This window comes from Sphaeramia orbicularis, chromosome 9, assembly GCF_902148855.1.
Source record: "Sphaeramia orbicularis chromosome 9, fSphaOr1.1, whole genome shotgun sequence".
Classification (NCBI taxonomy): Eukaryota; Metazoa; Chordata; class Actinopteri; order Kurtiformes; family Apogonidae; genus Sphaeramia; species Sphaeramia orbicularis.
In genome coordinates, this window is record NC_043965.1 from 10,398,327 (window position 1) to 10,410,468 (window position 12,142).

Genomic DNA, 12,142 nt, shown 5'->3' on the forward strand with positions numbered 1-12,142 from the left:
AATAGTCTATAAATAATGACAACTCCATGAAAATACTTACTTTCATAAACTATCCCAAAAAAATGTGAATAACCTGAAAAAACTGACATTTAAATGAAAAAATTAAGAACATTTAGTGCAATTTTAACAATATTCTGCCTCAACTTATCATTTACACATGTGCATTATGAATCAGATCTGCAAAGACACTAAACACTTAGTAACAGGCAGAAAATTGTTAAAATTGTGCTTAATTTTCTTTAGACATTTCAGGTTGTTCATATTTGTTCAGGTTATTCACACTTTATTGTTACAGGATAGTTTGTAAATGTAAATATTTCCATAATTTAATGTTATTTTTGCACTAAAACAAAGACAAATATTTGAAGTTTGTATTATTTATAGGCATAATGTCATATTATTTTTCTCACATCAAAGCAAGAAGAGAATAAGAAGTCATTTTTTTTTTGTAGGTTATTCTGCTATTATTATACTTAAGGTCATATTGGTCTGTATGTGGAACCTGAATTAAAATGAGTTCCACAACCTTGACTGTGGAATTTTTGCACTTTGCAAATTCATCTCACAGGCCGGACTGGAACCTTTGGCGGGCTGCATTTGGCCCCCGGGCCGCATGTTTGAAACCCCTGCTCTACAGGAAGCCAGTGGAGCTATATGGAGCTGTGATTTCTTTCATCCGACCCCTACTGTGTCCACATGAATGTCCCTGAATGCCAGACGCCACTATCATGTTCTAACGGACACTAATCTGTACCACACTGATCAACAGAATAAACTGTGTGCGATTTAATATATTGTGCAACACCTACTGCTATTAAAAAGTTAAAATGCCACATGGTGCGTTTATATTTTTGCTCAGTGTCCTTATTTAGTATCCTTTTTATTTTGAGTTTTTTCAGTCTAACTCATGTATTTTTCTATATTTAATTCACTGACCATGTAGATGTTCATAAAAGCTCAGATTAAAGTTGAGGGTTATTTTAACAGAAACAGAGAAAACTGAGGAAAATGTGACTTTTTCAGTAAAATCTATCATTAACTGAACATAAAACAAGTGTGTCCATCCACTGTCATTGATCCAACTCCACGGGTTTTACTGGTGAATCAATGTTGTAGAAGATGACAGTGTTTCCATGGTAACTACAGAGCCTCTGAACGTCCAAATAGGTCATATCTGATGACCATGAAAAGATGACAAACTGTATTTTACACTAAATATTTACATGTATTGATAGGATTAGTGGATCAACAGGTAATAAACATTGACATAAGTAAATGGTTTTGGTCACCAGTTTGGGTCTTTATGGGTTAAGAGAGTAAAAAATGAACACTGATTTTTAATATGTGCATATATTAAATGAAAAAAAATAAATTGTGGAACCACTGATCCACTGCCCTACAGTATGATTAGTGTTTGTGTACATCTTCAAACTCCCTGTTGAAGCTTGCATCGATACCTGTCATTTTATGTACATTTTCATTTCCCTAAATTATTAACCAAAGTGGCAGAAAACAGTGCAAAGTTCGACACAAAAGCCACACTAATAGGAAATACAAAAGGGTAAAAAAGAATGGGTTTCCTGTGTCTGAAACTCTGGGCTCTAACTGAACTAGTTTAATTACAGACTTACTGTATTTTACTCACCCTGGTTTAAAAGTTAATGTATGTTTGACCAAACGTCAGTGCATCCTTATTGTTCGGGCCTTATTGGAAATGATCCTACAGGACGATAATACTGACTTTTTCCCACTGCGTACATGCACATGGAGAAACACTGAGAGGGAAGCACTAGTATTAAACATGACGGCGGTGGATGGGGAACAGCAGCAGTGCAGTGTGGTGAAGATTCTGCAACATTAACATCACTCTACAACTGTGTGAATCCTCATAAACACTTGTGAAAAAGGCCTCAGAAGAACATTTATGGAAGAAGACAAGGTGCCGGTCTCACTTCTCTATCTCATTGAAATACTCCGAGAAGCCTGAGTATGGAGCTGCATCACCAGGATCTGAGGAGGAAGACGAGGAAACACAGACGTAAATCAGAAACAGAATATTTTATAAGTCCCAGGCGGAAATTATCTGTGTTACAGTCAAGTAGAATAAAAAGTAGCAGGAAATTTGATACGTGTGTGTTTATGTGGATGTATTTGTGGGGATGCCACCTGGATTGGGGGGGGCAAGTTCACAAATTTTGTAAGAAATGCCTTAGTGATGTCAATGTTGTTATGGAGAAATGATAAATAAAGTTGTTAAAAAAAGTAGCAGGAAAGAAATTATCAATATGACAGAAAAATATAGCAATTATCTAAAGCTCCAAATATAGAAACATATGTATATAGCTCTGAATATATGTATATATACCAAATATACATAATAAAACACGGTATTAACTCATAAAGACCCAGTCCTATATTTGTGTCAGCTCCCAAATTCATATTTCACTATTTTTAGCTTTTCTTACACTGCAAAAATCTAAATCTTACCAAGTGTATTTTTGTCATTTCTAGTCCAAATATCTCATCACACTCAAACTAAGACATAATCACCTAAAGAGTAACTTTTCAGTGAGATATAAGAACTTTTTTGTACAATAGATCTTTAAAATCTTATGTAAAGAAATCTTACCAAGATAATTTTCACTTGTTCTATTGGCAGATTTTTTTGCTTAACTCAAGATTTTTTTTGCTTAATTCCAGTTCAAATTCTGAGTTTTGAAAAATATTTAAATGAAATAAGGTCAGGAGTGTCAATGTATTTATTGTGTTTTATATTTCAGCATTAATTCTCATTATGTACTTTGTATTCAGTGCATGATGACATATTCAATGTATTTTTCCAAAAACATTTCAATAACTCCCTGGGTAAAACAGCAGTGGTCGACTCACCTTCACATGGTCCCTTTTTAAAATAGACGTCGTCAACAGCGATATCACTGCGTAGTGACGGGCCTCGGATAGCTTCAAATACAATCTACAACACAAGTTACACAGAAAATAGTTACTTTTCACAGTCAAAACATATCTATTATTGTTGGTTTATTATTTATTACTGTATGACATATTGCAACTGTACGTCTTATCTAAATATGTAAAAAGCCTCCAGAGTTTTATTATCTACTACTAGGATTATTATTTTTGTATCGTTTGTTTTTTTTGCACTATTTTTATGCTGCACATTTTCTTGCACATTATTCTGTTGCTGCCTTGGCCTGTGAATTTAGACATGGTTGGATCCAATCTAATCCAATCCAATCCAATCTAATCTAATCCAATGTAATGTATTGCAATTCAATGATCCAATGTAATCTAATGTAATCTAATCTAATCCAGTGTAATGTAATGTAATTCAATGATCCAGTGTAATCTAATGTAACCTAATCTAATCTAATCTAATTATCACCTCCTCCTCCTGAACCACAGGTTTTCATCTGGGTTTAAACTGTTCCAAAAACACAGAAGGACTAATATTTTCATACCTGTTCTGCTTACATACTGTATTATTTATTACTATCATTATTTTTTCCAACCTAAAATAAAAGACAGAGTTTGGACAGAATGGAAAATGTACTTCATTGTAGACAGTATAAACAAAACATATTTCATATTTTGTCTAGTTGACTTTTTTTTCTTCATTTTTTGGAAACATGCACAACTTCCTCATATTCTGGTAAAATACTACTTTTTTATTTTTTTTTAAAAAGGGCGGGTTTTGGGCCATGGGCCATATTTTTGACACCCCTGCTACAGACGATTCATGGACCCCTAAGACCAGGCACACATGTTTAACATTACCAACAGTAATCGCATCATTTAACTCCCACAGACACTTAGATCATGGAACGTCTAAGTGTATAATGAGCTGATGACTGTTACTGCTTCACAGAGTTTGTGTTTATGACTAACAGACAAGGTTGTTGGACTAAATGTGATCACTGACACATAAAACTGCCAAATAATGCAAATAATATAATTTCATGTAAAAAAAAACCTAACATCATAGATCATGGATTTGCCTCAATAGGCTTTACAACATGTGACCCTCGGTTTGTATAAGAAAAAACTCCCACCAAAAAAAATGGGCACAAACCTTCTAAACATTATGTAACATTATGCACCATAATGTGTACCAAGATCATGTAACTGGTACCACTTACAGTGAAAATTCAGACTCTTATCTTTCGAAAGAGGCCTTAAACAACGTCTGTACTCTAAATGGTTCAGAAAAGCTCAGAATTTAATTTAGTTTTGTATTTTTATAGACATTTTAGGTGAAAATTAATTTGAAGATCTTCTTGATAGTTGTTCTCGGTTCAACTGGACTGGTTTAGGTCTTCTGAAAACATTTCGTCTCTCATCCAAGAGACTTTTTCAGTTCTAATAACTAGTGGGGGAAACTGGACTTATAAACCTGAAGGGGGAGTGGTCTGTGTAGGCTAATGATTGTAAGATGTTTTAATCACTGCAGTAATTATCCAGTGGAAGGAAGTATTTAGTTAAAACCAGGTGGGGGCAGGTAGTGCAATACTGTGAAAGCCAGTGAACGAAACATTACAAACATGTGATTCCAGGCACAACAAACCCCGCCCCTCACATGTATTGAAGCTCATCTTGGCATCGATCCAGCTGATGTCATCATGTCTATGCATGTGCTGATGTCATATCAGTTGCCTATATATATGTGTCAAGTTTGAAGTAAATTGAAACAAAATTTATGTTTTTATAGACATGGGAAATTTCGCCCATTATTAGTAAATGGGAAAAAAAACACGTAAAAAAAAGGAATAAAAAATTTTAACTTTGACCTACTTTTCCCAAAATGTAATCACATCTATTATGGGTCACTGGCATTCTATAAACTAAATTTGGTATGAATTCAACAAACAGTTTTGCTGCCACAGACATGTGAAATTTCGCCCATTATAAGTAAATGGGGGGAAAAAAACAATTAAAAAATTCATAAAAAATTGAAACTTTGACGTATGTTTTCCAAAATTTAATGAGATCTATTTTGGGGTCCTAGCAGTCTATAAACCAAATTTGTTATGAATTCAACCAATAGTTTTGCTGCTATGGACATTTGAACTTTTGCCCATTATAAGTTAATGGGAAACAAAAAGATTCTAAAAATTAATAAAAACATTGAACTTTGACCTGCTGTTTCCAAAGTGTAATGAGATCTATTCTGGATCACTGGCAATCTATAAACCCAATTTGGTATGATTTCAAACAATAGTTTTGCTGCTACAGACACGTGAAATTTCGCCCATTATAAGTAAATGGGGAAAAAAAAAACATTTAAAATATTCATAAAAAATTGAGTTCAGCCCTGCGATGAACTGGCGACTTGTCCAGGGTGTACCCCGCCTTCGCCCCTATGTAGCTGGGATAGGCTCCAAGCGACCCCCGTGACCCTAGTGAGGATAAAGCGGGCTCAGATAATGAATGAATGAATAAAAAATTGAAACTTTGACGTATTTTTTCACAAATTGAAATAAGATCTATTTTGGGGTACTGGCAGTCTCTAAACCAAATTCGTTATGAATCCAACCAATAGTTTTGCTGCTACGGACATTTGAACTTTGACCCATTATAAGTTAATGGGAAATAAAAAGATTTTAAAAATTCATAAAAACTTTGAACTTTGACCTACTGTTCCCAAAATGTAAGGAGATCTATTCTGGATCACTGGTAATCTACTAACTAAATTTGGTGTGAATTCAACCAGTAGTTTTGCTGCTAGAGTGTTAACAAGTAACCAAACAAACCGAACCAAAAACTTTTTATCCACATACACTGGAAAAAAATAAGTAAATTTTACAAAATATCCCTTTAAGTGTTAATGTGAACCTGGAACCCGTTTTCTAATTTAAAACTTATCGTATTGAGCGAAGGACTGAACATGTACCTGGTGTCGGTCGTTACAGTGGTAGTCCACCATCGCCCTCATCCAGCTGACGCTCTGCTCGCCACGCCGTCTCCATAGCAACGTGTCCCGTTCTAATCTGCCGTGATGCAGCAGAACGCTCAGTATGCCACTACCGGTCCCATACATGTGGTAGTAGAAGATCAGACACTGAGGGGAGGAGGAGCCACGGAGGTCAGAGGTCAACAGCCGAGCTTTGTGACCAGGCCTCATGAGCGAAGCCTCGATGTATATGAAGTACCCTGAGGAAGCGCACAAAAGGCAGATTCAAGCATAACACACTGGAGAGTGGAAGAATACACTGATCCCTGTGGAAACACGGTCGAGCAGCTGAGAAAATACAACTGACAAAGAAGAGAGAAGAGAATCCAGGATGAGTGAGTGCAGATACAACGGAGGGTGAAAGGGATAAGTACAGGACAGAGGAGAGGTACTTACAACATTTCAACATTATTACAAGTATAAGTCAGTGTAGGCAGCTGTCTAAGAAAAATCATCAGGGTCCAGAAGTTTGCTGTGTGAATTCAAGACAAATATGGTTACCCTCATAGCATAGCACCACTGAAAACATGCGGTTCGACGTAAACATCCGTTTGACACATTGTTACCAAATTTTCTACAGCCAGGGAGCATACCAAAGTCTGTCTAGTTGTGCATATTTAGTCATAATAATACTGAAATAACAGGTTCCCATTCTATTATTACAATTAAAGGGCTGTAAAAGAAGGGTTTTCAGAACAAAATGGTTGATTGTCTTAATACTGAAAATAAGAATTGATAATCAAACAGCTGTTCAACAAAAATGATCAATAAATGAAAAGCAATGTGATGTGTGTATTTTGTAATAAAAAAGACACAACAGTTGAGTAGTAATTATTTATTGTGTTACAAAACATTATGTACAATAATTTTGCTCTCTTATAACAATAAAATTGCGCACGTTTTCACACTCATTGGGTCGCCATTTTATCAGTTTTTATCCGATTTTTTTCAAATTTGCAGGACTGCAAGATCTAGTAATAAGACGGCCAAAGAAACATTTTGGGAATGGTTTTGGGGGGATCTTTTTGCAATACTGATTAATAACTGATGCAAATATAGTTGTACACCTTGACTGTGATCAGGCCAATATACACTTCATATTCTATTATAGTTTATTCTTTATACCACCTATTTATTCTTATTCTATTTTTACATCTTTTTTGGGGAAAGGCTTTTTTTACTTACAAGGTGAGAGAGAAACTATATCTCAGTTTTCTGTATGTCCTGTAAATCTAGTGAAATGACAAAATAAAAATCTTTGAATCTTTGGTATGATGTGGAGGCACATCCTCCAACAAAAGAACAAATGAAGCAGTGAAAACTGAGGAAATGACTCACCCACCCCTGTAGTGTGGTCTCCTCGGGGTCCTGTATAGGAGGTGGGGGTGTGTCCTCGGACTCGCAGCCAGTCGGCCTTGTCCTCTTCGTCTTGGATGTAGCCGCAGAATCCACTCTCAAAGTTACACTGTCCAGGGAGGGAACCTGTGGTACAAACACAGACGACCTCAACAAGCAGAATGAATAAAAGTCACAGCACAGATGTATGAAGAACATGGAAGAGTCTGTGATTTGGCTGGAATTTGTGTGGATCACAGGGTAACAGAAGGTTCATATCAAAGTTCAAAGTCAGCTTTCATTGTCAGTTTTGCCATATGTACATCGCAAAAAGAAAACTGAAATGACAAAACTCTATGGGCCCATGGTAGCAAATGAATATAGTAGAAAAAATACAAAAAAATAGAAAAAAAGAATAGAATTGAAAGGTAAATCAGGGGGAAAAAACTACACATCTTTCTGCTGCAGTTCTCTCTACAACGGCGTATTAGGGCCACATAGGAAAATAAAAATGCTCGTCACTACCGGAATAAAGTTGTTACATTTCAAGAAAAAAGTAATTAATTAACGAGAATAAAGTTGTAGTTTTAAAAAAACTCATTATTTAATGAGAATAAAGTCATTATATTTCGAGAATAAAGTCATTATTTAATGAGAATAAAGTTGTAGTTTTAAAAAACTCATTATTTAACGCGAGTAAAGTTGTAATATTTCGAGAATAAAATCATAATATAATGAGAATAAAGCCGTACCTACTCAGCGAATAATGTAGAACTTGGTATATTTTGTGAAGTTCTACTTTCATTTGGGGTTTACGCACAAAGACCAAATACTGAGTGTATCCCCTCATCAACACATTATCATTAGTCTAAGGACTTTGAAGCGAGTTTGCACAAGTTTGGGTTTGTTGTAAGAACTGAACTGATTTGTAGTAAACTGCCTCTTTTGTGGAGGAGAAACTGATGAAGTGTTCAGCTGCAGGGCTGTTGGTGGTTACACTAGAGAACTACAGGGTTTGTTGTTTTTCAAGAAACTGAGAGGATTCTACTCTAAGTTTTGGAGTCCAACAGAAGTGAAAGTTGCTGCTTCGCTTGTTGCCTTCGCTGTAAAACCGGAAACTCAAAATATTATGACTTTCATCTCACAAAAGTACGACTTTATTCTTGTTAAATAATGACTTTATTCTTGAAATATAACAACTTTATTCTCATTAAATAATGAGTTTTTTAAAACTCCGACTTTATTCTCATTAAATAATGACTTTATTCTCAAAATATAACGACTTTATTGTTGTTAAATAATGAGTTTTTTTTAAACTCCGACTTTATTCTCGTTAATTAATGACTTTATTCTCGAAATCTAACAACTTATTTTCGTAGTGACAAGTGTTTTTATTTTATGTGGCCCTAATACGCTGTCATATCTCTCCTCCAAAAGATTAGATGATCTGATGGTTTTTCAAGTTTCATGCTGTGGAAACAAGTAACAGCTTCTGTAATGAATCAGTTAAGTGGATCAGTAGAGTTGAATGTGGCTCAATGGGAACAGTGATGTGCAATCACAGCTGTCATTCACATCTGGATCAGGGCTCAGAACAGGAGATGGAATTCTGCTTGTTCTCAGAAACCACTTCAATCACCATTTGCTGAAAGGTAAGTATGGATTTTTTCTCACCCATTGATACCAAACAACTACTAAGCACCGCAGCTTTAAATGGTTGTTATTTCATAATGTCCCTCACTGAGAACAGATTCCAGTAAATCATCTGTGCCTCCAGTTTGTACCAGCTCTGCTTTCATGAGGTTTCTCTCTGTGAGATACTTTTTACATTCCACCAGAGCATGTTTCCTGGTTTGAGTCGATCTGTGTGCTTATCGACCACTGCCAGCCCTTGATTCAGTGCACGTTGTCCCAGTCTCAGTCTACTTTTGTCCACATTGTCCCTATTTTCTTGTATTTAATGAGCTTCAGGTTTGGCTGCACCAAAAATACAATCTGCCTTCTGTTCCTTCATCCCATTTTAATTATACTCATTCTGTTGTCTGAAGCATCTTATACTTTCAAATCTGTAAGAGTTAATATGTGGTTAATTGGATGGATGGATGGATGGATGGATGGATGGATGGATGGATGGATGGATGGATGGATGGATGGATGGATGGATGGATGGATGGATGGATGGATGGATGGATGGATAGATGGATAGATAGATAGATAGATAGATAGATAGATAGATAGATAGATAGATAGATAGATAGATAGATAGATAGATAGATAGATAGATAGATAGATAGATAGACTGCGAAAAAATCAAAATCATACCAAGTGTATTTTTCTCATTTCTAGTCAAAATATCTCATCACACTTAAAATGAGACATAATCACCTAAAGAGTAACTTTTCAGTGAGATATAAGAACTTACTTTTAGACAATAGATCTGGAAAATCTTATTTGAAGAAATCTTACCAAGATCATTTTCAATTGTTCCATTGGCAGATTGTTTTTTTTTTTTGCTTAATTCAATATTTTTCTGCTTAATTCAATGAATTCTACTTTATTTATCCCATATGGGCAATTCATTTGCAGCTTACCACAGACATCAGCCCACATCCAAAGTGCAATGTGACAAACATAAATAAATCAGTGTAGAAATACAAGATCAGTGAAAGCAACTGCGAATAAATACATTTAAATAATCAACAATCTATTGATTGATGTATTTATTTCAAACATGAATGTCAAACAGAAGAAAATAAATACATAATAAATAAATACCAATGCAAACTAAAAGACCCTATTGGTTCTGCTAACATAAAAAAATCTCATAAAATCACTAAAATGACTGCTGTCTGAGTTTAAAAGTGTGATAGCTGAATGAATAAAAGAAGCATGAGCTGGATGGATGGATGGATGGATGGATAGATGGATAGATAGATAGATGGATAGATGGATAGATGGATGGATAGATAGATAGATAGATAGATAGATAGATAGATAGATAGATAGATAGATAGATAGATAGATAGATAGATAGATAGATAGATAGATAGATAGATAGATAGATAGATAGATAGATGTGGATGTGTCATGGAGTCTTGTACCTGATGTCATCTGACAGTCGCCCAGATTCACAGTGATGTCGTCAATGGCAACAAGGCCACATTCCCAGAAGTTCTTGCATATACTGACAAATACGACCTGTAGCCAAAGAAAAGCAACAATTACTAAAGTACATACATTTGTAATCCATCATTTCCATTCATCGCTGATGACGTTTTCAGTCATAAGCTGAGTTGTTTCATTGACCCCTTGTATGTCTAAATGTCATGTTACATTCATACTTATATATTTTGATATCATGATAATTTAACCCTTAAAGATCCAATCAGCTGCTGCCAACCAAATTCATCTACTGATCTAAACTGTTTAATATTTGTTGATCCATAAATCCTATCAATACATGCAAATAAATGGTGTAAAATACAATTTGTCGTATTTTCATGGTCATCAGATATGACTCATTTGGACATTCAGAGCCTCCGTAGTTACCATGGAAACATTGTCATCTTCTATAACATTGATTCAGTAAAACCCATGGAGTTTGATCAAACACAGTGGATAGAAACACTTGGTTTATGTTCAGTTAATGATAGATTTTGCCGAAACAGTCACTTTTTCTTCAATTTTTCTCTGTTTAAATGCAATAACCTTTGAATTGTAATAACCTTCACCAGTGGATGTTTGGGTCTTTAACCTGTTTAACCCTGACCATATTTTCAGGGGAAAACGCCTAAAAAGACATACCCAAAGTAAATGAAGAATTGCTTCACAATAATAAGGTTCATATGGATGTTCTTGGTGTCTATGGACATTTAGAGACCTCACAGAATTTATTCCCATTGTCTAAAATATTGTATCTATTACTATGCCTGAGTAAACTGTAACAAACTAAAAGAGAAATTAGAATTTTTTATCCTCGCCTGTTTTGTTTTGTTTTCGGCTGGATTGACAATGATATGCATAAATTAATTATTCGTGTCGGAGATTTTTAATAGCGTATATTTCACCCCACAAACATTAAAAATCATGTTTGAACATTAAAGTTTGCACTAAAATACACTGTTGATGTACTTTTATTAACATTAGGGTCTAAACTTTGAGCAAAAGTTGAAAAAAAACATCAATTGTCCTGATTTATTATATTTTTATAGCAGATGAATATTAATATAATTTTTAGGGCTGGTTAACACCTTCCTAACTGTTTGAACTCTGTTAACCTTTGAGCTGTGCCATACCTTGGATGTCATAGGCTTCATGTAGGTGATCTCCACCTCATGCCACACCCCTTTGGACGTGTCCACCAGGCTCCACACCTTCTCCTGGGCCACGTTGTTTTCATCGTAAATGTACACGGCCAGAGCGTTGTCCACCGTCCTGAAGCCGTGCAGCAGGTAGTAGAACCTCAGGCAGTATTTGTGGTTTCCCGGTAGAAACGGGCCGTGAAGCCGACCCATGTAACCAGCCTGCGAAGTGAAACGAGTGTTTGCAAGAAGGAAACAACCTAAAAGAAACGACAAACAGCAGGTTTACATGGAATTATTGGTGTAATTTGGCTGGGTTTCAAGGACCCTGCAGAAAGAGAGAACATGTGCTGGTGTCGTTGTGGTTCTATCAGATCGACTGAAGTATTGTCCCCCAATAATTTACCTTAAAAAAATTCATAGGGATCATGACACAGACGTTTATGTCCACATCAGTAAGACAACTCTAAATTTTTCTATTTGTTTTAGCATAAAAAAGTTATATATGAAGGATAAATATGACAGAACCCGGTCACAG

At 35.4% G+C, this 12,142-nt stretch overlaps 1 protein-coding gene across 1 annotated transcript in view; it reads right to left on the bottom strand.

The window, feature by feature from the left end:
* Positions 1-1,247: 1,247 nt before the first annotated feature.
* Positions 1,248-12,142, bottom strand: part of mamdc2a (MAM domain containing 2a) — a 66,966-nt gene continuing 56,071 nt past the window's right edge. Inside the window, exons 9-14 of the mRNA XM_030142518.1 lie at positions 11,599-11,864; positions 10,405-10,501; positions 7,307-7,450; positions 5,909-6,168; positions 2,890-2,974; positions 1,248-2,010 (exon numbers count right to left, since the gene is read on the bottom strand). Of these exons, the coding sequence (XP_029998378.1) occupies positions 1,949-2,010; positions 2,890-2,974; positions 5,909-6,168; positions 7,307-7,450; positions 10,405-10,501; positions 11,599-11,864 (914 nt within the window). The 3' untranslated portion in view covers positions 1,248-1,948. The remainder of the gene's footprint in view (positions 2,011-2,889; positions 2,975-5,908; positions 6,169-7,306; positions 7,451-10,404; positions 10,502-11,598; positions 11,865-12,142) is intronic.